The following is a 26204-nucleotide window of genomic DNA, read 5'->3' on the forward strand; positions in this document are numbered from 1 at the left end:
ATCTTTGGTCTCTTTTTGAGTGATGATTAAAGCATAAATATCTGAGAAGAAGGGAGAAGCTATAGCTGAGACACAGGAGTGGGGAAGCACAATTAGAGGGTTCAGAGGAGCAGTTCACAAAATGTGTGGTCTCCATACCCCTTTAACTATTGAAAAGTTTTGATGTTATAAAATAATTAGGTTGTGGAGATGAAAAGTATAGCATAGGGAATATAGTCAATAATAACCCTGCATGGTGACAGATGGTAACCACTTATTGTGGTGAGCATAATGTACAGAATTTTCAGTTCCCTATATTGTACACCTGAAACTAACACAACATTGTATTACCTGTCAACCATACTTTCATGTACCAAAAAAAGTTTTGATGATACCAAGTATCTCATGCTTATGATGATTATATCTCCTGATACCTCGTTAGGAATTAGAACTGAGAAAATTTAAAGTATTTAATGGTTTACTTAAAATAACGAACTTACAACATGTTAACATAAATCATATTTTATGATAATCATATTTTTTGAAACAAAAAAATACTAGCGTAAAGAGTAGCAGTGTTTTACAGTTTTGCAAAGCTCTCATGAATGGCTTGATAAAAGACAAATACATTCTCATTTGTAGTTCTGCTTTCTATCTGCCATGATAGGTCTTCTGGTCTAAGTGTAGGAAGAAAAGTTGGTCTCATACAGATAATGTAGTTGAAGAAGGAAAGACCTCACAGGTTCCCTGAAAGGCCTCAGGGACACTGGTGGCCCCAAGACCACTGGTTTAGAGCATGGACACTGCAGTTAGAACATTTGGGTTTGAAACCTGACTTTGCCACTTAATGCATCCTTGATCTGAATTAATTAAGCTTTGAATATCTTATTCCTTTATGTATAAAACAGAGGTACTCAGTACCTGCCTCATAGAATTGCTTATGAGCATTAACATTTTTCAAATACTTAGACAAATTTTCAAGGCATATGTCAATGTTATATGAGTAATGTTAAATAAGTACTAAAATAATCACTTGGTTTTACAAGCAGAATCTCTGTCATGGATTGGCATCTTCATACTGAATTTTATATTCCCACAGCTGGGACAACAACAAGGATTTCTTTAGCAAGAGTGAACATTCATGGAATAATATCCATGTTATAATAGGAATCCCAGTAAACTGAGAATGGAGTTCAGATACGTACTTTGACAGACTGAGAGAAGGAAAAAAAAAATCATTGGAATCTCCACTTTCAGAGGATGATAGCGTCCTACCTTCAAAACTCTTCCATGTTCAAAGTCACACCAGACAGTGTTAATTCTTTCAGGTAATGTGTGTTCAGTTTTGTCTATAAAAACATGTAAGGGGGGCACCTGGGTGGCTCAGTCAACTGAGCTCGACTTCGGCTCAGGTCATGATCTCACAATTCTTGAGTGGGAGCCCTACATAGGATCGCTGCTGTCAGCCTGTCAGTGCAGAGCCTGCTTCAGATCCTCTGTCTCCCTCTCTCTCTGCCCCTCCCCCACTAGAGCGCGCGTGCTCGCTCTCTCGCTCTCTCTCTCTCTCTCAAAAATAAATAAACATAAAAAAATAAAAATTAAAAAACATGCCAGGAAGTCATTAAGCTGACCCATTCAGACAGGTTTTAATGACCAAAAAGTGGTAAATGGTTAAGAACAATCAAGAGTTAATATTACAGAGAGATCTTAAAATTTCTCATCACAGAAAAAAAAGTAACTATGTGTGGTAAAGAATGATCACTAAACTTACATGGTAATCATTTTGTAATATATCCCTATATCAAATCATTATGTTCTATACCTAAAACTAATATAATGTTATATGTCAATTATATTTCAATTTAAAGGCCAATAATTATATGTCCAGTTTAGGTTAAATATACTTCTATATGGACAAATTTCTATTAATTTTATTCCTAAAAACTGATAAAGGTCATTCAAGAGATGGTCTAAGACTGAAAACAGAATGAAGAATTTATTATGGGTACCTTTTCCTACTTGTATCACTTCTCTACACGATGTAATTTTGATTAAATGTATAAATCTTCCATTCAATTCCATCAAAGCTCCCACATCTTCTTAGATCTTGCCCTCCACTTCATTCAATATCCTCAGTTTTCGTTTTTTTGGTTTTTTCCGAAGACTATCAGAATCCTAGAAAATGGGTTATTTCCCTTGCTTCTCTACATTTACCTTGCTAGGGCCACAGGCCGATGACCTACTTGTATGGCTACAGTTTTTCTTGTTGTTGTTGTTCATCAATAGTCAAAGGATGATCTTCAGCTTAATGCAATAATCTGGCTGATTAGGAATTGCCATGTAGGATTTAATTATTTTCAAGGAATTACAGTATTATAGAATGCATTCCAAATAGTTACATTAAGCATAATCTAGAACACAAAACAACACTGTAATATATTGAATGTAAGATCTCTGGTGACTCAGGAGACACGTGACAAAAGTACCACATTCCCCAAGATCCACCTTTTTGATATTACCTTCAGGCAGGAAATACGTAAAAGCGGCAATTAATAATAGAAAGACCAATGTAAGAGTTTAACAAAGAAACATACACATATTATTATTGTAAGAAGGCGAAAGCACATCTCTGCTTCCAGAACAACCACCTGCTTCATTGCTACCCACCCTCTAGTCTCTTCACTTATAATTCGAGAAAAGCATTCATCTGCCTCCTTCAAAGTGATGCCAAGAACATAGAGTAAATTTTTTAAAGCCTGTCTATGAAGTGCTATGAGCTTGGTGATAGGTGACGAAAGAAAGAGAAAAACCTTAAAAAAGAAAAGAAAAGATTTAACTGATCTCAGGATAGAAAGACTTTGTAAGCCTAAAAGAACTGGAGAAACTCACCAGTGATAAAGCTGATAAGCTTAACTATGAAAAAAGACTAAAATGTATGTTACTAACATCATAAGCAAACTAAAGAGATCAAAATAAGAATAATATTTGCAATGAATATGACAGGCAAAGAGTTAATTCCTAGAAGACCTAAAACTCCAATAGAAAAAGGAGCAAAGGATATTAACAAATAATTAACTGATGAAAATAATTCATAGATACATTTAAAAGTTCACCCTGCTATCGATTAGGTGGAAATAATGACATAGATAAATCTTTAACTTGGCAAAGGTTAGGACACATTAAAAAATCTTAAATGCTTAAAGTTGATGAGGGTATACAGTCAGATGTATGTTGCTTGTGTATTGTTGATGTATAGCACATTTGGAAATATTTGTCAATTTAAACAATGCATAACATTTTATCAAATGATTCCAGTTTAAGAAGTTTATCAGGAATGGAACCAAAGATCCTTTATCAAAACATTCATGATACAGTTTGAATACTGAATACTAAATTATAATAGATCCATATAGTGTAATATTCCACCATTAGAACTCTCGGGGTAACATATATATTTAAAAATCAGAAAATGTCAACAATAGGTAAAAAAAATGAGGTTATAAAGTTTTTTTCTTTTCTAGAGAAATGGATAAAAACAGAAAAAAAAGAAATAAACTGAAATTTTAGCAGGAATTATGTCTAGCTAATGAGATTATAGATGGTGTACATTTTATATAATGGGAAAATATTCTTATAGTTAGAAAAAAATAAATGCAAGAATAAAAAACTTGTTACACTTGATCTAAACTAGATTGCTTTTACATAGACATAATTTAGACAAAATGTTTCTTCAGTCAAGCAATTCATTAGCTGGTTACTAAAAGATTACATTAAGAATACCAGATGCTTCTTTGACCATAAGCAACTCCTCCCCTTTCTAACATTTCAGTAGTACTAGAACTACATCAGTGCTGAGTATCTACTGTGCACTGATTATATCAGGAGATGAAGATGTGGGAGGAAAAAGAGATGATGAAAGGAGGGGGAAAAAAAGGGACAGCTTCACTTGAAATTGAATAAAAGAGAAGCATGTGGTCCAGAAAGCCAGTCAGCCCAGACCCAAAGCTTTCCAGCATGTGTAGGTCGAGCACTGCAAAATGAAGGCCTATTGCTTATCAGCAAATTGTTAGCAATCTCATTACCCTGAGGGTTGCACAGAGATGCTACACTTAAAAAAAAAAAAAATCCATTAAAATTAGTTCAAAGATCAAGACACAAAGGTGGTGTGAGAGGGTCATTTTTCAGTGCTATGTGTGGAGAAAAGAGACTTGTACAGTAACTCCCGTTACAGTTAATGAGGGTTGAGCATCTAGAATGATTTAAACCCCCTGAGAATTTAATTTAAAACCACCATGGCAAAGCCACTCTCAGCCATGAATGAACCCCAGCTTCCCAGGCACTAAACACAGTAGAAAATAATATGTATTTTTCATCACACCACACAGAAAAAAGTAAAAAGGCTCACAGAACATCAAATTCCCATCAATTTAAAGGTTTATTTTTAATCCTGGGTACTATTTTAATGCCATTTTTAATTAAGTAGTTTAAAATTAGGTCTGGGTTATTTAAGTTGCTATGTGATATTCTTATACCCAGGAATCCAGAAAGTTTCTTTCAGTTTAAACTTCAGTTGACAAATTTAGGGCCACAATTAAATGATGTCCTTTACCCAAACCCAAGCCCTGGACCATCCTTCAAGTATCATGAAAATGGAAAGTAGAAAAACTATAATTATTATTATGCCATGCTCCCATAAGCCAAATCCATTCATTCATTCTTGTCTTCCACATCATCTGAATTTAGTATTCAACATAGTCCAGGAGGTGGGTGAGAGTTAGATCTTTACTTTCACATGAAGAAACAAAACAAGGGGTGCCTGGGTAGCTGTCGGTTAAGTGTCCGACTTCAGTTCTGGTCATGATCTCACAGCTCTTGAGTTTGAGCTCAGAGCCTAGAACCTGGAGCCTGCTTCGGATTCTGTGTCTCCCTGTCTCTCTGTTCCTCCCTGCTTATGCTCTGTCCCTGTCTCTCAAAAATAAATATATGTTAAAAAAGAATTAAAAAAAAAAGATGAAATGACTTGACTAGGTTTCCCCAAATTGAACTAAAATCCAGTTCTCCCAATCCTCATCCAAAGCTGGCTGGTAGTTTTCACAAATATAAACAGCTCTGCACCCAAAGAGGGTAAAGGAAGCAACAGACGCAGGGGTAGAACTCCTTCTCCCTGCATGTTCAACTCCAGAGACAGGACAAGAGCCTCGCTAATCATCACTAGTTACTGTCCACACCTTGAGTTCTGTGGCAGGTCAGGAAAGGTCTCTGCGTGGAGGTGAGGACACAGGAACTGGAACCTAAAAGAGAACTGAGGAGGCACATGAAGGTCACAGGGAGGTACACTCCTGGTGGAGACAACAGCAGGTACAAAGACCTAGCAGGAGCAGCAAGTTGAATGAGGCAGGGGCCAGAAATCCAGGAGGCCAAGGTGAAGCCTGGAGGCTTTGTTCTAATTGAATGAAATAACCAGTGAAAGTTCTTAAAAGAAGAACCTGGTCTAATGCCTATATTAAAAAGACCATGCCTTGGGGCGCCTGGGTGGCTCACTCGGTTGCGCGTCCGACTTCGGTTCAGGTCATCATCTCGCGGTCCGAGAGTTCGAGCCCTGCGTCGGGCTCTGTGCTGACAGCTCAGGGCCTGGAGCCTGCTTCAGATTCTGTGTCTCCCTTTCTCTGACCCTCCCCCGTTCATGCTCTGTCTCTCTCTGTCTCAAAAATAAATAAATGTTAAAAAAAAATTAAAAAAAAAAAAAAGACCATGACTGCCACTATATGATGTTAAAGAGCAAGGGAGGGAGTGGTTGGAAGGCTTTGTGAACAAGGTACCTAGAGAGGATTGCCGTCCAGGCAAGATTCGGTGGGGGGCGGGGGGGGCGGGTAGATAGTGAGTGGTAGACTCAGGATCTATTTCCAAGGGAGAACCTCCATGTGCACTGTAAGGATATTGCGAGAACACTGTCAATCACATATTCTAGCAACATCTCCTTGTGGAACGATCTGAAGAAAATAGGACTCTCCTCTCTGGTGTTGCTCATGTTTTTGCATTTCCTGAGCAATCAGCCTATTTTTACCTCAAGGACAGATGCTCTTTCCTTCCTTTGGGATGGTGCCAGGAAACTCAGGGCCAACTTTGTGACCCATCTCTAGCAAGTATATGGAGAACTGTTACCCATTTCATCCACTAATTTCACTTTTGGCTTCATCTTACTTTCCTTATTTTCTTCCTGACTTTGGTTTGGTCTTATTTTTAAAACACTTAATCTTGCTATAGTTGATTAGTCAACTGAAGTCATTTTTCAGACATTCCAAGAAATAAACAAATAGACAATATAGCTTGACAATGTGTTGGTTGCTACACAAATAATCATAAACATAAAGGTTCTCAGAGGGATTCATCAGAGACTTATAAATAAGTACATGTGTAAGAAACCTGTGTGTGTGTGTGTGAAGCCAAGAAGACAGGCTCATAAAGACTTAAGCAATCAGGAAATTCCACACAGACCTGCTCTACACCCAGAGAAAGCAACATGGTAACAAAATGTTGGAAATCAAAGCCTACCAGATGATGAGATATCAAATCCTATGTTAATTCCTGACATTTAGGAGGATATAAAATACCACTTCAGACAGAGGGCTCAGCCAAGAAAGAACGCATTTTATCAGCCTGGCTAGACTCCACATGGAAATCTAGAAAAACTGTGCTGGGGGCAGGGGTGGGCAGGGGAGGTGGGTGGGGTATTTTTTCATGCTCAAACCACCTGTTACTTTTCTCTCTTTCAGAGCGGGCCACTTTGGAATGATAAATGTTAACGATGCATCCAAGTGTGAGTATGTACACATGTGCAGGTGAGTATAAAATCTAGGTCAACACTCTCTTAACCACTATACAGCATTGCCTGGTGTGAGAATTTATCAAATTGGTCCACTTGTTAAATGAGAACTCTGGTCCCTCCCACCCCCCCTCTTTTTTTTTTTTTCTTATTAGATTTAAAGCTAAAAATTCCAAATAATCAATAACCAGAGTTACTCATTTAACAAATATTTACTGAATGCCTGCCATGCCCCAGGGACAGTCTTAGGCTGTGAGGACACAGTCTTGAACAAACTAGACAGCAATGCCTGCCTGCCCTTGTGGATGTCCCATTTCCAGTGAGCCTGTGACACCAGTAAGTTATACAGTAAGTTACAATATTAATGCTACAGAAAAAAAAAAAAAAAAAAGAAAGCCAGAGAGGTGTTGCAATTTTAAATAACAGCAAAGGGAAGGCAGTCCTGAGAAGGTGACGTTTGCATGCAACTTGAATAAAGGTCTGAAGGAGATAAAACAGCATGGCGTACATTCATCAGGGGGAAGAGCATTCCAAGAACAGTTGGTTCAAGCGCTGTGAGGCAGGACTGTGCTTAGAATATTCAATGAACAACAAGGAAGTGGGTATGGAAGGAGCGGAGTGAGTGTGGAAAGCAGATCAGTCTCCTGTGGCTGCTGTAACAAATTACCACAAACTGGTAGCTGAAAACAAAAGAAACGGACTCTCTCGCTATTTTGGAAGTCAGAAGTCTGAAATCAAGGTGTCGGCAGTTCCGGGGGAGAACCTGTTCTTCGCCTCACCTAGCTTCCGGTGGCCACCAACATCCCTTGATTTCTACCACACCACTCTTCCCTCTGCCTCCCTGGTCACGTTAATGCTTCCTCTGCTCTGTGCAGTCCCCACCCTTGTTTCACTAAGGACGTGTGCCACTGGATTTAGGACATGTGCCACCCTAAAGATGATCTTATTTCAAAATTCTTAACTGCATTTCCTCTGCAAAGACACTTTTCCAAGTAAGGTAATAATCACTGGTTTAGGAGATTAAGACAGACATACCATTTGGAGGTCACCATTCAAATCACTAAAGGATGATGACAGTAGATGAAATCAAAGAATAATGGTTGGTGGGGGGGGGGACAGATGGAAGACTTAAGTAGGAATCTTGTAGATCACTGTATAACTGACTTTAGTTGGAAGCAAACAGGAAGCCATAAGCAGAGACATGACATGGATTCAAGATGTTTAATAGGCTCATTCTGGCCGTTATCATGTAGAACAGTCCAGTAGCATTCAACCCTTAGACTGATACTTCAAATCAAGAGTGTACCATATTAAGACTAGAATTGAAAAACAGAAGGAATAAAACTTGGCATATAGCAAGCCTTCACTGGCTAATTAAGGACACTCTGAAAATCCCCTACCGATCCCATCAGACATACCTGTTAAGTAATTGAATGTTCTTTTACCTAATCAACCTGTTTTGAAACAAAAGTAATATTTTCCCATAAATATTTCTTAACCATCTACTATACTCAAGATTCTGTTCCTAGGAATTAAGGCCATCAACAGATCACATACTACTATCTAACATGGGATTAACTGATAAATCACCTTTTTTAAAGATTTATGTTACCACTTTACTTGTGTAAACAGTGACTGAAGAATCTCAACTCTGGTTGGGGTGGGGTGGGCAAAGACATGTTGTGCTCATATTCCTTGTTATTGCTCTTCTAATCATGCTACATAGAATCCCTTCCCAGACCCTTAGCAAGGTTTTGGCAGAATCTGTCACTTTTCACTCACTTTTCAGAATTAAAAGTATCTGTCCATTCTCAGATTAAGGACAGGCTTGAGCGGCAACCTTGACTACTTTGAGCTGTCTTCCAACTTTTTCCCCATTCTGGGGCTGAGCTACTCTGATTTTAGAGGCAGCGTGGTCTTAGGTAACTGGTTGTCAGCAGGTAAAAGGCTGGCATCCCGAGTCTAGCTCCAGTTCCATCTGGTGGGAGCTTTTGCAAATATACGGGTCTCAACATAGTTCAAAGCTGATTTTTTTTTTTCTGGAAAGGTATTCAAGCTCTACTGTCACTTTATCTGCTTCTGAGGGTCCATTCAAAAAAGGCAGCATGTCTCTAAAACACTCTCAGTGGTATATGACCCAGTCACATTTCTCGACAGGTCAGTGCCTCAGTTATGCCAATATCTACCTGAGCACCCTTGTGGCACATGCCCACTACTTTGGCATTCATGGTTCTGTGCAGGACCAAGGGACCTGCTGAATTGCTTATATGTTTCTTCCAAGGGCTCCAGACAACAGGGGTGTGGTAGAAAAGCTGTTCCCATCTTCTTCTCAGGAATATTACTCCTCAATCCCTTTTGTCCCTTCTACTATAGGCCATTCCAAAAAGGCTCTTCCCATCCTTGCCCCATTCAGAAGCAAATGAGAGGCAGGCACTGGTCTGTGCTCATGTGTAATCCCAAACTCTATAGAGTAGATGGGAAGTTCTCCTAAGGAGCCTATCCTGTACCTGTACCACACTCCTATCCCATAGCAGTTGTCTCTATAGCCTGCAGGTTCCATAGCTCAGCATCCAGCCAGGGAATAAGACGGCAGCACCCTTTTGTTGAAATCATCCAGCTCAGGTCTTTGAGCTACATTCTGCTCATGACTTTCATGGGCAGTAAGAGTCATCTAGAGGGAGAAGAGTCCTCTGGAATTCTTCATTCCATCTGGCTGTATCTTTCCCCTAACTGATTCTCCTCTTACATAGTCTGGCAGCATGGAAGTGTGGCTCAACATGGTAGGTCTGGTTCTGCTGCTACCCCTTAGTAAAGTGAGTGTGGCTCTCTCTCATATATGAGTAGCTCTCCAGGAAGATTGTCAGCCTTCCTGTTTGGGCTCTAGTTGCTCATATTCTAGGACAATGTGAAAAGTCTCAGTGAATGTCTGTTCTATTCCTGAATTTCAATGACTTTACTGAAGATACAGCTCCAGGAGAAAAAAGCTTCTAGGGGTCATTTGGTCTCCAAACAGAATAGAAAATACTAACTAGTATTCTACCCGTCTGCATGAGAAACACTCTAAAGATTTTAATGTAATTTCTGTTGATTTATTTTATCCTGACATATCTTATTTAACAAATTTTAAAGCAATCATCTTTGGTGAATGGAAAGGGATCGTGGTTTACTGTTAAAGTATTAGCACTCAACAGATAAGTCTTAGTTCCTACAAATCTGTTGAACTGGAAATAAATCTTAAAGATGAAAAGATCTCTTGATAAGTACAGCCATTTCAAAAGCTATTAGAAAACAGAATAATTAGAGAGCCAGATGAGTTTTGCTCCTCCTGGACTCATTTTACCTAGGAGCAAAATACAGCTAGACAAGCTAGACCACCTGTCCTCCCACACCAGCACTGCAGAATTCACCAAGGTTAGTCCTATTCTTAAATGATAATGATGATTACACCTAAACAACAAAGCCACCAAAATGTCAGTGAGAAATACAAGTGGCAGAGAATACATTTACAACAACATAGCCATAGAAAGGAGGAGTAATAGGGAAGGTTTTAGACTCTGGGGAAATAACTCCTTACAGCACCTAACCAATGATACAAAAAGGTTTGCTGCTCATGGGATGGCAGCTAGAGGGGGTGGAGAGAAGGACACAGTGAGGCTCAAGAGTCCCGGGTGAAGTCCTGACTTCCATCTAGTAGAACCACCATTGGCCTGAGACTCAACCATCCCATTTCAACGGCTCATTGGTCAACAAGGACAAAACAAAGTAGCAACTCCAAACATGCATTACTCATCATAATTTATTATTTAAGTTTAATTAATTTCCCAAATATTTTTAACAAAAGATATTATGAAGTTGTATACGTGTATATACGCTTTTCACCCCTACTACAAATGCACACAGGAGAAATAGGACACTATCTCAGTCTCCTCCTGCTATAGGTTAAGCTTTACCCTAAATTGTTCTTAGAGAACTGCCATGTCATGTAAGGAAGGTGGTCATTTGAAATAAAGAACTGTTTTCTCGTTTTGTTTTTAGAATAGTTTTTTTTTAATGTTTACTTATTTTTAATGTTTTATTCATTTTTTTGAGAGAGAGACAGAGACAGAGCATGAGCAGGGGAGGGGCAGAGAGAGTGGGAGACACAGAATCCAAAGCAGGCTCCAGGCTCTGAGCTATCAGGACAGAGCTCGACATGGGACTCCAACTCACAATCTGTCAGATCGTGACATGAGCCGAAGTCAGATGCTTAACTGACTGAGCCACCCAGGTCCCCCTTATGTATTTATTTTTGAGGGATAGAGAGCACATAGGCAAATGAGGTAGGAGCAGAGAGAGAGGGAAAGAGAGAATCGGAAGCAGGCGTGGCTCTGTCAATGCAGAGCCCAATGGGGCTCAGCCTCACAAACTGTGAGATCATAACCTGAGCCAAAATCAAGTTGGATGCTCAACGGACTGAGCTACCCAGATGCCCCTGAATTCTGTTGTTTTAAATTTATTGGTAAACCTGTGATTCTGCTGGACTCAATGGTATTGAAGAACAAATATCAGGTTTGAGTCAAAGGGTCTAACAGCAGCTTCCTCCTATCAGTCTTCATCTCTCTACAACCAGAGCTGTCATTGAGACATGGCCACTGGCATGTCCATTCCTGTTATTAAACTCTCAAAACCCTTCTGTATGTACTATCCCCTGCATGCTGCTCCTTCCTCTTTGCCTCCTCCCCTGGGGCTCTCCAGACCTCTCCACAATACAGAAATTGATAGGTTGATGTTTGACACAGCAGAGAGTTTCCAAGAACTACCCTGACATTGGTCAGTGCCATGTGTCATACTAATTGTTTGCATATGAAAATAATGCCTCTGCCTAAGACATATCCACCCACATCCTGAGCCCCAACCGTGGCTACATCTAAGCCAAACCAAGACTCCTGAGGCACATTTAAAGCCTATAGGAGAAATCCCAGGAAATAATTTAGAACACAAAACTAGTTCCAAGATCTACTATTGTAGAGAGTTCCTAGGATAAGGCCTATTTAGAATTTGTGCCCAAGAGCTATTTGCAAATTTATAGTTATTTTTTCAATTAGTCTGAGAGAAGAAATGGAAGCTAAGTAAATAAATTAGATCATTAATTCGCAATAAATATAAATTATGCTAATTCTAAAAATTGAACATATATACAAACTACATATATAATAAATGAGGAATATACATAAGACTCTATTAGCAAAAGAAAGCCATCTTGACTTATTGTGTTGTGGAAAATCCATGTTTATTCCTTCAATAGATTTTAACAGTTTTGATATGTGTATGAAAATATAGGATAAACATTAACTGCCTACTGATGTTCCAACAAATCTATTTTCAATCCAAATGGAAATTAGAATATATTTTGCATTATTTAAGTTAATTACGTGACATTTCTTATGAATAATGATGTATTATATCATTCATTACTTCTAATTATGTTCTGTTACAAGTGTGAGGCTGGCAACACCGTGGCCAGCCTTTCCCTGTTCCTCACAATCTGATGGCTTGCATGGGAAGCAGGTCAAAAACATGCCTGGAATATAATGAACAGAGTTCAGTAATTGTTAACCGTGATGATTTAAAATTACCTGGGGAAAATTTCACATAGAAACAAATAGAAATGGGAAATGGCTTGTCCTGTTATAGGATATTCATCTTTGCAATATAAGAAATATTCAAAGTGTTATTTTAATACCTATAATTACCATCCTACCATTTGCTACAGCTGGAGACAGAGCACCGCTCATACTGTCCTCCCCCGCCCCTCCCTGTGCTCACATACCAACAGAGTTCTATTTTATATCGACAGGCAGATTGTAAAGATATCTTTTTCTGGTGGTGAAAGTGACTCTATAGGCTTTGTGCAATTCTGAGACAATGTAGCAACCTCCTAAAAGCTCTACTCAAAAAGCCAGTTGCATTTCCCTCCATTAATGCATAACCATGGTCAGACCTGCCCATTTCACCCCATTCACAGCAGGGCCTGAAGCTAGAAGGTAAATCCTATTATAAAGAAGAGGTCAAGGTGAAGGAAAATCACTCAGAAGAGGAGCCAAGTGAACCACAAGGCCACCATATGCATATCCTCATCAGCCAGCACTCAGCAAGGAGCCAGGGAGAGACCACTGACAGTAGGAAGAGGCCCGGATGAGGTCTAGAGACCAATCTGCACATGCTTTACATCCACCGCCTCATGGGTGAGTCACCTTGGTTTGAATGGGCCAGGACAAAGGATATAAAATCCACACATTGTTTTCCATCTGATTTCAAATGTTCCCTGCACACATACAAAGCATCTATTAATTCCTTCAGTATCAGGTGCCAACAATCCATCACTGTGTCTACAATAAAAACAAAGACACCAGTCTCAGCTCCAGGAACGAAAAATAAACCTGGGGGAGGCAGAAACTGGCAAGGAGCCTTCCTCTTTCTCCTCTGGTACCCAAGACAATTACTACCCACTGACCCTGCATGTAGCCTCAGAATCATCCTTAACACTGTGAGCTAATTACCAACCAAAGAAGTGGCATCTGAGATAAAATGCATTTGCTCTTTGTGCAGTAATTCTTCAGATGACCAGTCAAGATGGATGAGGGTCACACAAGGTTTGTCTTGCAATGAGGGTTGCCAAGATCATCTGTGGTGGGTTCTAGATGCTTGAAAAAAGAGATTAGTCAACTTAGTGAATGATAAAAACATCCAAGAGCTTCCTTTGTCCCTGCTGACCGATGCCATCAAAGACTCTTTCTAGCTACCAACCCAAAGGTAGGTAAACATTTCTACGGGAACCTTTCCCACAAAAACAGAATTGTTCTAACTGAACAACCACTGCCACATGCAGAATTCTTGAACACAATAACCTGCCAAATAAAGAAAAATATGACTGTAAGAAAACCAACTTGTCCCACTGCAGCTCAGGACAAAGGACAGCAAGATTGCCCTTGAATGTCTCTCCAAGAGTACTTTAAGCTAGCTAATACACGACAGGCATGCACAGGGTTGGTGGGGGGGAGGGGGGAAAGACACACTGAGGGAAATTTTAAGAAAGAAAAACTATCTTTAGTAATAAGGATATTAAAATAGTGCCTGTGCTCATTTTATTTGCACAGGAAGGTTTAAAAAGAAACTCTTTTGAGAAATGAAAGATCATCAGATCGCTAATAACTGCAGTTTCCTGAACAATTAAAGAAATTCACAAGATTACAACCTACTCAGGAAATGACAAATATTTCTGATTTTTATGGAAGAACTAAAAGGGCACTTTTATCTATAGCATCCATTCCGTAAGAAGCACTGTTAAGTAATGAAGCTATTTTTGTTATTTGTTCATTTGCTTCAGGAGAACTCAACACGGCAATAGTCTAAAAACAGACAACTTCCCATTGCTCGCTTGGAAAGGTAAAATTGTATATTAAAAGACATTTGCCAGAGTTTTCTTTTTTACCTATTAAACTTGGACCTTAGAGAACAATTTCCATTGTGCCAAACTTTTGTTTCTAACATTCAGCAGAAATATCTTTCAAGGGACATAGTCTAATTCTTCACAAATGCACTTTATAAGGCTATCCTCAATGCATCATCCAAACAGTGTCTGCACTTGATAACATTCAGTGTGCAATGCTCCTGTTTGGAAAAACCTGCTCTTTTTAAAAACTGATCCAATAAACTGTTGACAAATGATTTGTATAATAGAGTATGGCCAGCAAGCCAGGTTTATCTCTGTCATTACACACTGCATTCAACCCGTTCACAAACGTCACCGTGTTCCCTTACGTTAGGGCCCCTTCTGCCATTCTGAATAGCAGTCCAAAGATCAATACACAGTCTGCTGAAAACACCAGGACATAACAAATGAATAATTTTACTTACCATAAAAGCCCCAGTCTCTAAATGGATTCCACTAATACTCAAATTCATTTTTCATGCTCAAGATGGGAGGGAGATGTAGCACAATGCAAGGGAGCAGGGTACGGAGAAGTATTAACCATACTGGCTCAAATTTACTTGAGCCATGAACAATAGCCGGACTGCACTGAGGTCCACGAATAAAATGTTCACTACAGAATTCTTAAGATGCAATCTCCAAAATGATTCTGTTCTCTCACCAAGACACTCTGAAAAGCATTTTCCAGGAACAAGAAATTAATGGATTAAAGACATTCTGACATATCCTTCTAGAGTGTTGCACCACAGAGGCCAAAGCCTGTTCAATCAGCTTTAAACACTGTTTGCGACAAGCAGAAGTATTTGCTTTCAGTGGGGACAAGGAGGGATTCGAGTGGGTCTTTTGAGAATGAAGCCAATAGTCTTGCTTCAAAAGTTTACCTTTGGCCCCTGATCTAACAGTTCTTTTCCTCCTCTGAAAGGTATGAAAAAGTCAGTGAGCAAAGTCCTAAGAAAAAAAGGTTTGGGGAGAGGGAGCAAAATGTTAGAGAGGACACAAGTTCAAAGATGACATTTACAAGTCTCATGAATGGCACGTTCCCCAAAGGCCACCTGAATACTCTTTAAAACGAAAATCATCATAAATACAAAATAATAATTTCCTATTTACATAAAGATGCCAATATACTGCCCTTAAAATACAGACTTGTCCATTGAAAACTAACAGGCAAAAAAAATATTTTTCCATCGGCCATCAATTCATTCACCACTTTTAGACTTAACTGTACCCTTGTAACACAGACATGTAAACAAGATTCCAACTGACAAAGCAGGAGGGGAAAGTTGGAAAAAATATAGCTTTAATAGGATACTAAAAGATCTGGAATAAAATGGGAACAAGATTTGGCTGGTGCTTGGGCATACTGAAAAGGCAGGATTTCCATGGACCCTTGTTGTCCCGCTCCATCAATCGAAATGATCCATATGCTCCTGATGATTACAGCTTCACTTAAAATTCAGGCAGGATAGTACTTTGGATGCTGAGGAAAAAGGCGTGTAAGAGCTCCTGCCCCACCCCTTTCCAGGAACGAAGGACTCGGCACAGAGACAAACAAGAATGCACATAGTTCTGACATGAGGCAGACTGGGTAAGTGTTTGGCCCAATGCCTGGAACAGAGCAGGAGCTCCGTAATAAACTGCTGCATGAATTGACATGCAAATAAGGAGTCAAGGGTCACAGAGAGGACCACACATTTACTTCCTGAGAGGGCAAGGCGGGTATCAAAACATTTTAGTTGAAACAAAAAAGGATGGGTAGGATCTCATCTCTAAGAGAAAGGCAGGGTAAAGGTGGCCGGGGTGGGGAACATGGTGAAAGGAAATACAACACCTGTTTAGGAAATAGTTGTAAAGGGGGAAGGTTGAGTCAAGATAGTGAAAATCTTTTAGGGGCGCCTGGGTGACTCAGTCGGTTAAGTGTCCGACTTCAGCTCAGGTCATGATCTCGCAGTTTGTGAGTTCGAGTCCCGTGCCGGGTTCCATGCTGACAGATCAGAGCCTGGAGCCTGCTTCGGGTTCTGTGTTTCCCTCTCTCTCTCTCTCTCTCTGCCCCTTGACCAACTCATGCTCTCTCTCTCAGAAATAAATAAACATTAAAAATGAAAAAAAAAAAAAGAATAGTGAAAATCTTTGAAGATTATGCTAAAAAGTTTGGACTTTCTCCTTAAAAAAAAAAAAACATTCATTATATTCACTAGTAGTTTGGAAGGGACTAGGAAGGAGAAAGATAGGATTGGGAGCCATGGTCTGAATGATGTGTGGGCTGGAGAGAAGTCCAGGAGCAGGGAGGGTTCAAGATGCTGTACGACTTAGGACACCCACACCAAGGGGCTCATCTAGGGCAGACAGAACAGAGCACTGGGGGAAGATTAAAGCCCGCTGCAGACATCTCACCATTTATTTCATGAAATGTGAGTGGGCAGAGCTATCCACAGCTTCAATTCCCAAATCACAAGACAAAAGAATATCGCTTTCTGCAGGCGAATGAGTAACGTATTAAGATTCTTCTCACCGTTGTCACCTAGCCGAGTTTACAAAGGTAAAGTAAAAAAATAAAAAAATAAATCACAAAATCATCATATAAAAAGGATTGTCTGAATACATTATCTACTGGTCCTGAGACCCCTTTCAACCCTGCAGATATGAAATGCCTCACTCAATATACAGATTATAGAAATGTCCTCGTTCTCTTATCCTCAGAAAGGGTCGGCTCCTTCTTGCTACCTTCCAAGCAAACTGAGGTTTGCTCATTTTAATGCGACGTGCCTCATGTCCCTGGCATTTACTCAAAGATAGGAGAACTGACCAGGACCCATTTCCAAAACAGCAGCTCCAGTGCCATCTGGAAAAAGACTAGTCATCATTTACTAACGGCTCACTATTCAGCTTGTGCATTTTCCCAGAGGCAGACACCTCAACTGAAGTACATGCATGTCAATGACCTATATCTTGCATCACACCTGACAAAATTTGTTAAAAAGACCATGAAAATCAAGTTTTCTACTATCAAGATATGAGTTAAAAAAATTACAAAACTAAATTCATTCTATTATTAACCATTAAAAAAGCAGTACAACTCTGCAATCTTCCAGGGCAAGGTATTAAAATTTGTTCATCTAAAATCACATTTTCATCCCAGGTCCCCTCTTTGATAGAAGATAAAAGTCAATTAAAGCTGGCACTCAAAGAGATATGGCATTTCAACCATATTCTTTTGACACCAGAATGCTCAACCATTAAAAAAAAATCCACAGAGGAAAAAGACAACCACAAACTTGCAGCAGAATCAAACGAAAAAATAAAATGCTTCTGTCATTTTAAGAACTTCAAAGTCTCTTAGAAGAACTCCATATAAAATTGACATACAGCTTGAAAATTTTTCTTTTTTTATAGGACTTTCCTGAACCATTCCAGCTTTTATTTTTACTTCAGTAGACAAGAAATAATATTTTTAAATATTTACCATTTATAATTTAGACTATTTTTATAAATTTAAAGGTAAATATCAAGAAGTAATTTGTACTAGTAGTTTACTCCTGTTATCATTAGTTTTATAAATGTACATAATTTATTTAGTCAAAATTAAATTCAAGGAATCCGGTGTCTACCATAAAATCACAATTCTCTTTTGGTGCTTTTTTTCTTATTTGTGTTTTTTTTTTCAATGTTACATCAGGTATATGGCCAAGAAAGGAGATTATTCCTGAAGTTCTCACACACTTTGAAAATTCCCATAGGGGAAAAAAATTATACATATATACACACACACACACACACAATTTTAATTTACTCTGGAAAAAAAAATCTTGAGATACTTATAGATTCAAAATTACAGAGACATTTATTTCAAAGTAAAATCATGTCTTAGGGTGGAAAATGTTTATTATCTTAAAATATGAAATTTTATACTTTATTGCCCTCTGCATAGTAAATTAAATTAGAGGGAAAGAGAAAAAAATAACTCTAAAGCATCAGTACAAAAGTCATTTGCACACAGTCACGAGTGACACTCTAAGTAAACACAAAAATAACTCCAGAACATTTCACCAATTCCTGCTGCTCCCGCTGCAAAGAATAAAGCTTCCACTGAAGTCAGCAGCAGGAAAGACAACAAGTCAATGGTCAGAGAGAAATAAAACTCTACCACCAATGATACTGGATGACCATCCAGAAGCTGGGATGCTCTCCAAGAAAAAAAAATGCTATTTCAGATCCTAAAATGAAAATGACTATTTTGTTAGGTATATTGAGGTGTATGAATTTGCTAGAATGATCCCTAAAAGGTAAAGACACCAAGTTAATCACAAATCCTTAGGTAATACCTTATTTCCACATCACAAAAGTGCCAGCCAATCTCTATCTTACTATTAAGATTTGCTACTGATAACTGAAAACAAAGTACCCATGATATTCACTAGGCCCACTTTAGAAGCACCTATTTATTTACACAGCTACTATAGTGAAAAGGTCAAGTAAAAATTCACCTCCAAAGCCACGGTTGCTAAGCAACTCTTTTCAGAAAGTTCTGCAACATTGATCAAGCATATTACTGGTGCCACCAACTGGATTCGGAATAAATGCAACATCTTACCTGGTTTCTCCAAAGGGGGAGGAAGGCGGAGCCCCTGTTTTCTTTTTCAGACCGACATTGGAAGCCAATGCTGCAATCCTCTGGTCTGTTAAGTTCAGAGGCATTTTATTTTGCCTCTCTTAAAACAAAACAAAACAAAACAAAAAGGATACGTCCTGGTACCACAGGTTTCCTGTTCACAAGAGCAAAGGACAGTTCTGTTTTGAGAAAAACCACAGAGGGCTTGATGAGGTGTTGGCCAAATCTGAATGACATTTCCTCACGGTTGAAACCTGAAAGAGAAGATGATTTAGGAAATGAGAATTTGTAAAATTCAGATGAGAAACTCAGATTATATACAACTCTAAAAAAAGCAAATTCCAATACTACAGATTGTTAGTTGCAAAGTAGAAATCACTGAAGCTGTTTCCCATTTAAGTCCACTAAGATGGATTCTTGGCAAATCCTCCTAAAATACTCTCCTCTCCTTACCCAGTGTTGCCTTGATTGTTTTTAAGCAGAAGCTTGCACAAGGACAACAAAACAGTCTTCTTAAATCCCTCTGTAATTCAAGTTGTCACCTTGACCCAAAGTTACTAGGTTCCACCTGTCAGGTTATTTTTATCCATTCATTTCATCATTTTTGCTAAGCTGAAATTTTTAATTGTTAAGCATGGACTATAAACCATTTAATTCTTAAATGCTTTTCTCAAATGGTTTCATCTTTATTTATGTAAAAGCAATTTAGAAAAGCTACAAACACCGTTTGACCTTGCCTATAACTACCAAAACATGAGCACTTCCAAAGAACTATTCTAGTAAAAATTCCAAAATTGAAGGGAAAAATTTTGAGAAAAAAAACAGACTTCAAGAGGAGAACAATTCCTGGTTAATGCAGGTTGTGAAATATTTCATATTCTCTTTTTGGGGGGGGGAGTCAAGGGAGTGGAATATGACTGAATCAGTAGGCGGTGCTTAGCATTTGGGTACCAAGTAAGGGTTTTCCATCATTCCTATGCTTATGCATGGCAACGTTACTTCCTGAGTAACTAAGACCCTCCTTGGAAAACCACTCATTTTCCAATTCAGAAACTATCCTCCTATAAATCTGTGAGAATAGATCAATCCATGGGAAACCAGAAGATTACAAAACAGACAATGTCAGTAAATGGTTGACTATTTTACAAAGCATACCAACAAATGTACAACTGTTTAATGATCCTCATGTTCTCAAAGACTCAAAAGATACAGAGGGCCATGCAAATGTCATCTACTATCATCTAGAAGTGCCCACATGGCAAGAACCTAACACATGTCAGGGACTAAGACATAAAATAGAAGGTTTGCCTCAAAGATACAATACTGGTTTTCAGAACATTTACAACTAGCTAATAAAAATGACAGGCCAGTGAGGATATTGAAAACCAATGTACCCAGTGGTTCTTAAGGTGTGTTTCCTGGACCGGTAACACCAGCATCACCTGGGAACTACTTAGAAATGTAAATTCTGAATTCCTACTCTGGACCTACCAAAGCAGAAACTCTGGGAAAGGGCCAAGCAATCTATGCTTGAGTAAGCTGCCCAAAGGATGGAGAACCATGATCAAACCCAACTATTCTCCCAATCCTTGGGTCCTTCCCTACAGAATCTTGGCCAACTAACTGGCTAGACTATGCATGAATATACCCAGTGATGCGAAGTTCACTATTCATTGCTTCTAAGACAATCAATTCCAGGCATTACATAGTTGCCCTTCCTCCAATTCTATTTGTTTGTCATGAATTCATGCCTTGGAGAGGATGAAATACGTATCGTGCAAGTGGCAGTGCTTCAGATATTTAGAGTTAACCTTTTTTCATTTCCCCCACAATTTTTTAAATAAACATGGCATTTCAATTCAGTCATTCTGCAAACAGCATTGATTCAATTCCACTGCAGCTCTTGGTGTGTCTTATGATTATTATTAACCTTACTTGGTTTTTGCTGAGGGTGGGGGGAAGGTTGCCAGCCCAGCATCTACTTTCTGTATTTCTGTCCATACCATCCTGATTTTTCTTTGGGTAATACCCCCACACACACCATATTCTGTTTGTGGGGCTATTCCCACTGCCTGACTCTAGGGACAGGAAAGTGATTCAGGCATCCTTAGGCTTCTGTCACATGGCTGGTTCAAAAGCAGACACAGGACAAAACACGAGCCTCTGAAAAAAAAAGGAGATCCACAAGAAGATTACTGCTGATGCTAAAGGGAAGAACTTTCTTTCTGCTGAGTTGCCAATCTGCTCACATGAACCAAAACAACTAAAAGTTACACTAAAAAGAGTCCACCTGACATCCAGAGAGGTGGGCAGAGCCAAGATAGAGAGACCCATACCTGGTGACATTGTTTGAGAAGCTGGATCTAACATTGCTGTTAGGACTAATGTGCCCAGAATTTGTTTCCTCTAAAGGATGATTGTACAGAATTGACTTCAGCACAGGCTCTAGTTGATAAGCCCCTACTTAGAGTCCATGAAAAACTCTTCATTTGGTTTTCATTTTTCTCATCATTTCTCCTTCATCCTCTATGCCCAGTTCCATTCTTTCAACCACAGAGCTTCACTTTTTCATGATTAATGTATTGTTTATAATCTTAATTGCATTTTTATAAATATTGCCATGTCAAAAATACATAGGGCTCCTGCATGTTTTTTTTTAATTTGTATATAAATCATATCATGCTTTAAATGTCACTCTTTTTTTTTTTCCCCTCAACACTGTTTTAGAGACTCATTCATGTTGCTCTAGGTACACGTAATTCATTCCTTCCCAATGCCCATTCCCTCTCACTGGATTACATTGTAGTTTTCCCTCTAGTGCCAAAGGACTAGCTTATCTCCAATCTTGAACCACAAATATCACAGATGACCACCCTTACATAGATTTCCCTGGGTATCTAGGCTAGAGTCCCATTATTTGGTTTTACTATTTAGATTTTCTAAAATAGAAGCACCAGTCTGCATTCCCAGCATCAGTATGTTTAGTCTTCTATTTACTCACATTCTTGCCGGCACTTGAGAGTATCTGATTAGGTAGCTTTTACTGGTATGATAGACAAAATGGAATCCTTTACTTTTGTCTCTAGTGTGGTATGTATAAGTACATATTTCTCCTTCTTGAATTGCCAATTCATACTTTGCCCTTTTGTAGTGGTTTCCTCCCTTCTATTTTCTGATTTTTCAGAGCCCCCTGTATATTTAAATATGCATCTTGGCCTATTAAACATGACAATTATATTCTCACCATCTGTTAGTTTTCCTATCATATGATACATTAAATAGGAAGCATTCATTTTGATGTATTGATCAATTTTCTTTTTATGGTTGTGCCCTGTGAATCTTATGTAACAAACCTGTCTCCACTATAAGGTTACCAAAATAATATCTTACATTTTTGTCTATCAGCTTTATAGTTTTAACAGGTATTTAATCTACTTGAAACTTTGCTTCTGGTATAAAATATGAAAATGGTTTAATTTTTTCCTTTTGTGAAACAGTTTCCTAACACCAATTGCTGGGAATGATTACACCAAATTCCCTTATGTGTAAAGGGAGGAGTCTGTACTTAAGATATTCTGATTCTATGCCAGATGCTGAAGAACAGGGATGCCAAATTTTTTCTCTAACGGGCCAGATTCAGCCGGCCACACAGTCTGTTCTAACCACTCATCCCTGTTATGGCAGAATAAAAGCAGCCAAAGATAATACATAGTAAATGGATGTGGCTGTGTCCAAATAAAACTTTATTCATAAGAACAGGTGGCAGCCTGGACTAGGCTTGTGGGCTGTAATTTGCCAACTTCTGTTGTATAATGTTAATGCCTTGTAAGAAAAAAAAATCCTTCTTTATCTTTATTCTCCCATATAAATTGTAGATTCAGGTCTGCCCCATGAAAAAAAAATTATTCCTGAGATGTTGATTGGAATTACACTGAATTTAAATTTTAATGGAGGAAATGCGACACCTTCATAATATTCAATCAATCCATTTATGAATGCTGCTTTTACGTTCTATAATACCATAATAAAACTCTTGTAATAGGGTTTTAAATTTCCCTTATATGTTTTATGAATACTTTCTTAGATTTATTCCTAGATAGCTTTTAGTTTATGTCACTATTATAAATGATATCTTATCATCATCAGAGTTTATAATTGGTTATTCCCAATACAGAGGAAAGCTATTGATTTTTATATGTTGCCCTTCCAAGCTGGCAACCTAGCTGAACCCTTGGATTGCTACTAATAGTTCCTGCTGATTCTTTTTGGTTTCCTATATAAATGATTTTCCTTAGAAATAATGACAATTACTTCTCTCACTTCAATCTTTATGCTTTTGTGCTTTTTGGGTTTTTGTTTTTGTTTTTGTTTTTTTTTTAATCTTGCTGCACTGGTTTGGTATCTGGTAATGTGTTGAAAGGTAAAGCAATGAGTTTAAACCTTTGAGTATAAATCCACTAGGAATGATGTCTGCCATACTTTTTTAGTATAAAGACTTTATCAAGCTAAAAAAACAATCTCTATTTTAAGTTGGCTAAGGGCTGATTCCTTAAAAAAGAAAAAAACTTAGTTTTAACAATTTTTATCCCTTTGTCATTGATCAAACAACTTCTTATTCTTTGTCATTAATGTGATAAATTACAGTAACACTTTTAAATGCTAAAACATCCTTTCACCTTTTAAAAAATTACACTTAGTCAAATTATTTTTTAATACACTGCTGGATTTGAATCTTAGTGTTTTATCATGTCCTAAGTTAGCCAATACTTTTTAACCTGGTTTTTGTCTAAAAAAGAAATCCAACTTATAGGTTGGCTTTTCTCTGTTCAATAAGAAGTTTTATCAACAAGGATTTTCTGTTCCTTGAGACTTAAATATAACTACTTGTCAAACTGTCTAGGCCTGTTTTTATATTACAGGGAAGATTGTCTTGATAAGCATTACAATTTATTTAATGCTTACTGATTATGGGGTTTATTTCTTGCATCATTTTTTTTAGGATAAATTTAGCCTAAATCATTTTTTTTCACCTAAATTAATCTTTATTGGTAAAAACTCACATTCTCTTTAACATATTGAAACTGCAATCCGTATTTACCTTACTTATTTTGTACCTATTCATAACATATATATTATCAGTCATCCTGGAATTTATATCTTACCTATTAAGCTTCAAAGAACCTTTTCTTTCCGTTCTTTGCTTCTATTAATCTTCTCTATTACTGCTTATTTTCTGCTCTTATGTTTGTTTCACCTGTTTTTTTTTTTTTCCCTTTCCTTATTTCTTCAGATTTACCATGTCACAGTCACTCTAATTACTTGAGCCAAACATTGAGCTTGCAGGGATCCCCTTATCATTAGACTGTGTCCTTTTAAATGTACTTTATAAATAATATAGCGTTTAGTTTCCATCCATGGAACAACCTACTTGATTAGTTTAACCTCATGCATTTATGCCAATTATTCTTTGAGCTTATTTGGAGCATCCTATTTCACTTTTGTTTTCATCTTCTTTTTGCTTCACTTTATTTTCCTTCCTACCTTCCACTGACTAGGTCAATTTTTTTTCCCATGGATATGAAAATTATACATCCTATTTCATTCAGTAGAGGCTATTCTTTAATTTTTTAATTTAGGTTTTTAGTAAAATTTATTGTCAAGTTGGCTAACATACAGTGTGTGCAGTGTGCTCTTGGTTTCGGGGATAGATTCCCAGGATTCATCGCTTACATACAACACCCAGTGTTCATCCCAACGAGCGCTCTCCTCAACGCCCATCACTCATTTCCCCCCTACCCTGCCCCTCCCCATCAACCCTCAGTTTGTTCTCTGTATTTAAGAGTCTCTTATGGTTTGCCTCCCTGTTTCAAATTATTTTTCCCCTTCTCTTCCCCCCATCTCCTAGTAAGTTTCTCAAGTTCCACATATGAGTGAAAACATAGGATATCTGTCTTTCTCTTATTTATTTCACCTAGCATAATGCCCTCCAGTTCCACCCACATTGCTGCAAATGGCATGATTCTATTCTTTCTCATTGCCAAGTAGTATTCCATTATGTATATAGACCACATCTTTATCCATTCATCAGTTGATGGACATTTGGGCCCTTCCCATGCTTTGGCTATTGTTGAAAGTGCTGCTGTAAACATTGGGGTACAAGTGTCAATAGAGGCTATTCTTATTATAGTCTAAACTAATGCTCAATTTCCCATTATAAATGCAGATCAATCTCTAAGTCCCATGGCATATTCTTACCCCCTTATGTCTCTTTCAGATAGCTTCCCCATCCTTCCCAAGTCCACCTTCTGAGGCATTGAAATAATATAGCATTGGAATTTCATATAGTTACTGATATGCTGGAGCTTTATTTGTACCCTCAGAGATCTCATCTGAAAACAGTGGCTGATGGTGTAAGTAAAGCACATCTACGTCACAAGAAATATTACCAAAAATGGTACTATTTATCTCTTTACCCAAACCCAATTCAGCTTCTTCTTTAATTGTGGTAAAATTCTGCCTATTTGTGCTGTTAAAAGACATGCTTCCTCAAGTTTTAATTTCAGTAGAAAAGGAACACTCCAGCAACTATAAGAGGAACACAAGTAGAGAAATGGCTAAGAGCCAATACTGTGTGATGGGAAGATTCCTGCATCTCTAGGATCTCAAACTGTCTGCAAGGCTGAGATAAATATTAAATACTCTCCTCTCACATGAAGATGACCAAAAGCAATTGCATTTTAAGCGAAAGTAAAATTGCTGATTATTTTTTTAATCAAACAAGAAGACTGGATGTATCAATCTTCTGTTGAATTCCTGGAGAAAATCATCTCCCAGGATATCGGTTTCTTAATAAATATGGAGATGACAGCTACTGGCATCCAGAAAACCAAGCACTGGGTTAAGGACCTCAGCCCAATGTTTAGGCCCTTAGACTTATTAGCAGCCTCAGCTAAGACAGAAATAGAAGGCTGACTCCAGCAACAGTGACTGAGACCTGCATTTGCCTGTTTATAAATAATAGCATGTTAATGAAAACCCCAGGTCTTATATTTTTAGCCAATTCTTTAACTTATATTCCTTAATAATAACATCTGTTATCTTGAACTAAAAATATGTGCCTTCAATGTGTTAAGTCAGTCTCTATTTTCCATTATTTCTGCTGTGGAAGTTATTTGTACCCTCTCTTAACCTCTCTACTTCCTGCAACCTGTCTCTGCCTATCTCCTAGAATTCACAGCAGCCAGTAGCATCACGTTATTTTTAGAACTCTGTCTTCAAAACATAGTACAGAGAAAGGAAGTAACGAAAAGGTCTCTATTGAC

General features: G+C 38.1%; 1 protein-coding gene across 8 annotated transcripts in view; it reads right to left on the reverse strand.

The window, feature by feature from the left end:
- The window catches only part of FHIT (fragile histidine triad diadenosine triphosphatase), a 1407040-nt gene that overhangs the window by 759003 nt on the left and 621833 nt on the right, over positions 1-26204 (reverse strand). For all 8 annotated transcript variants that reach the window (XM_053896965.1, XM_019469878.2, XM_019469876.2 and 5 more), the window contains one exon: positions 19017-19136. In XM_053896965.1, the coding sequence (XP_053752940.1) occupies positions 19017-19119 (103 nt within the window). In that variant the 5' untranslated portion in view covers positions 19120-19136. The remainder of the gene's footprint in view (positions 1-19016; positions 19137-26204) is intronic.

Source organism: Panthera pardus, unplaced genomic scaffold, assembly GCF_024362965.1.
Source record: "Panthera pardus isolate Hobbes unplaced genomic scaffold, ASM2436296v1 HiC_scaffold_8, whole genome shotgun sequence".
NCBI lineage: Eukaryota > Metazoa > Chordata > Mammalia > Carnivora > Felidae > Panthera > Panthera pardus.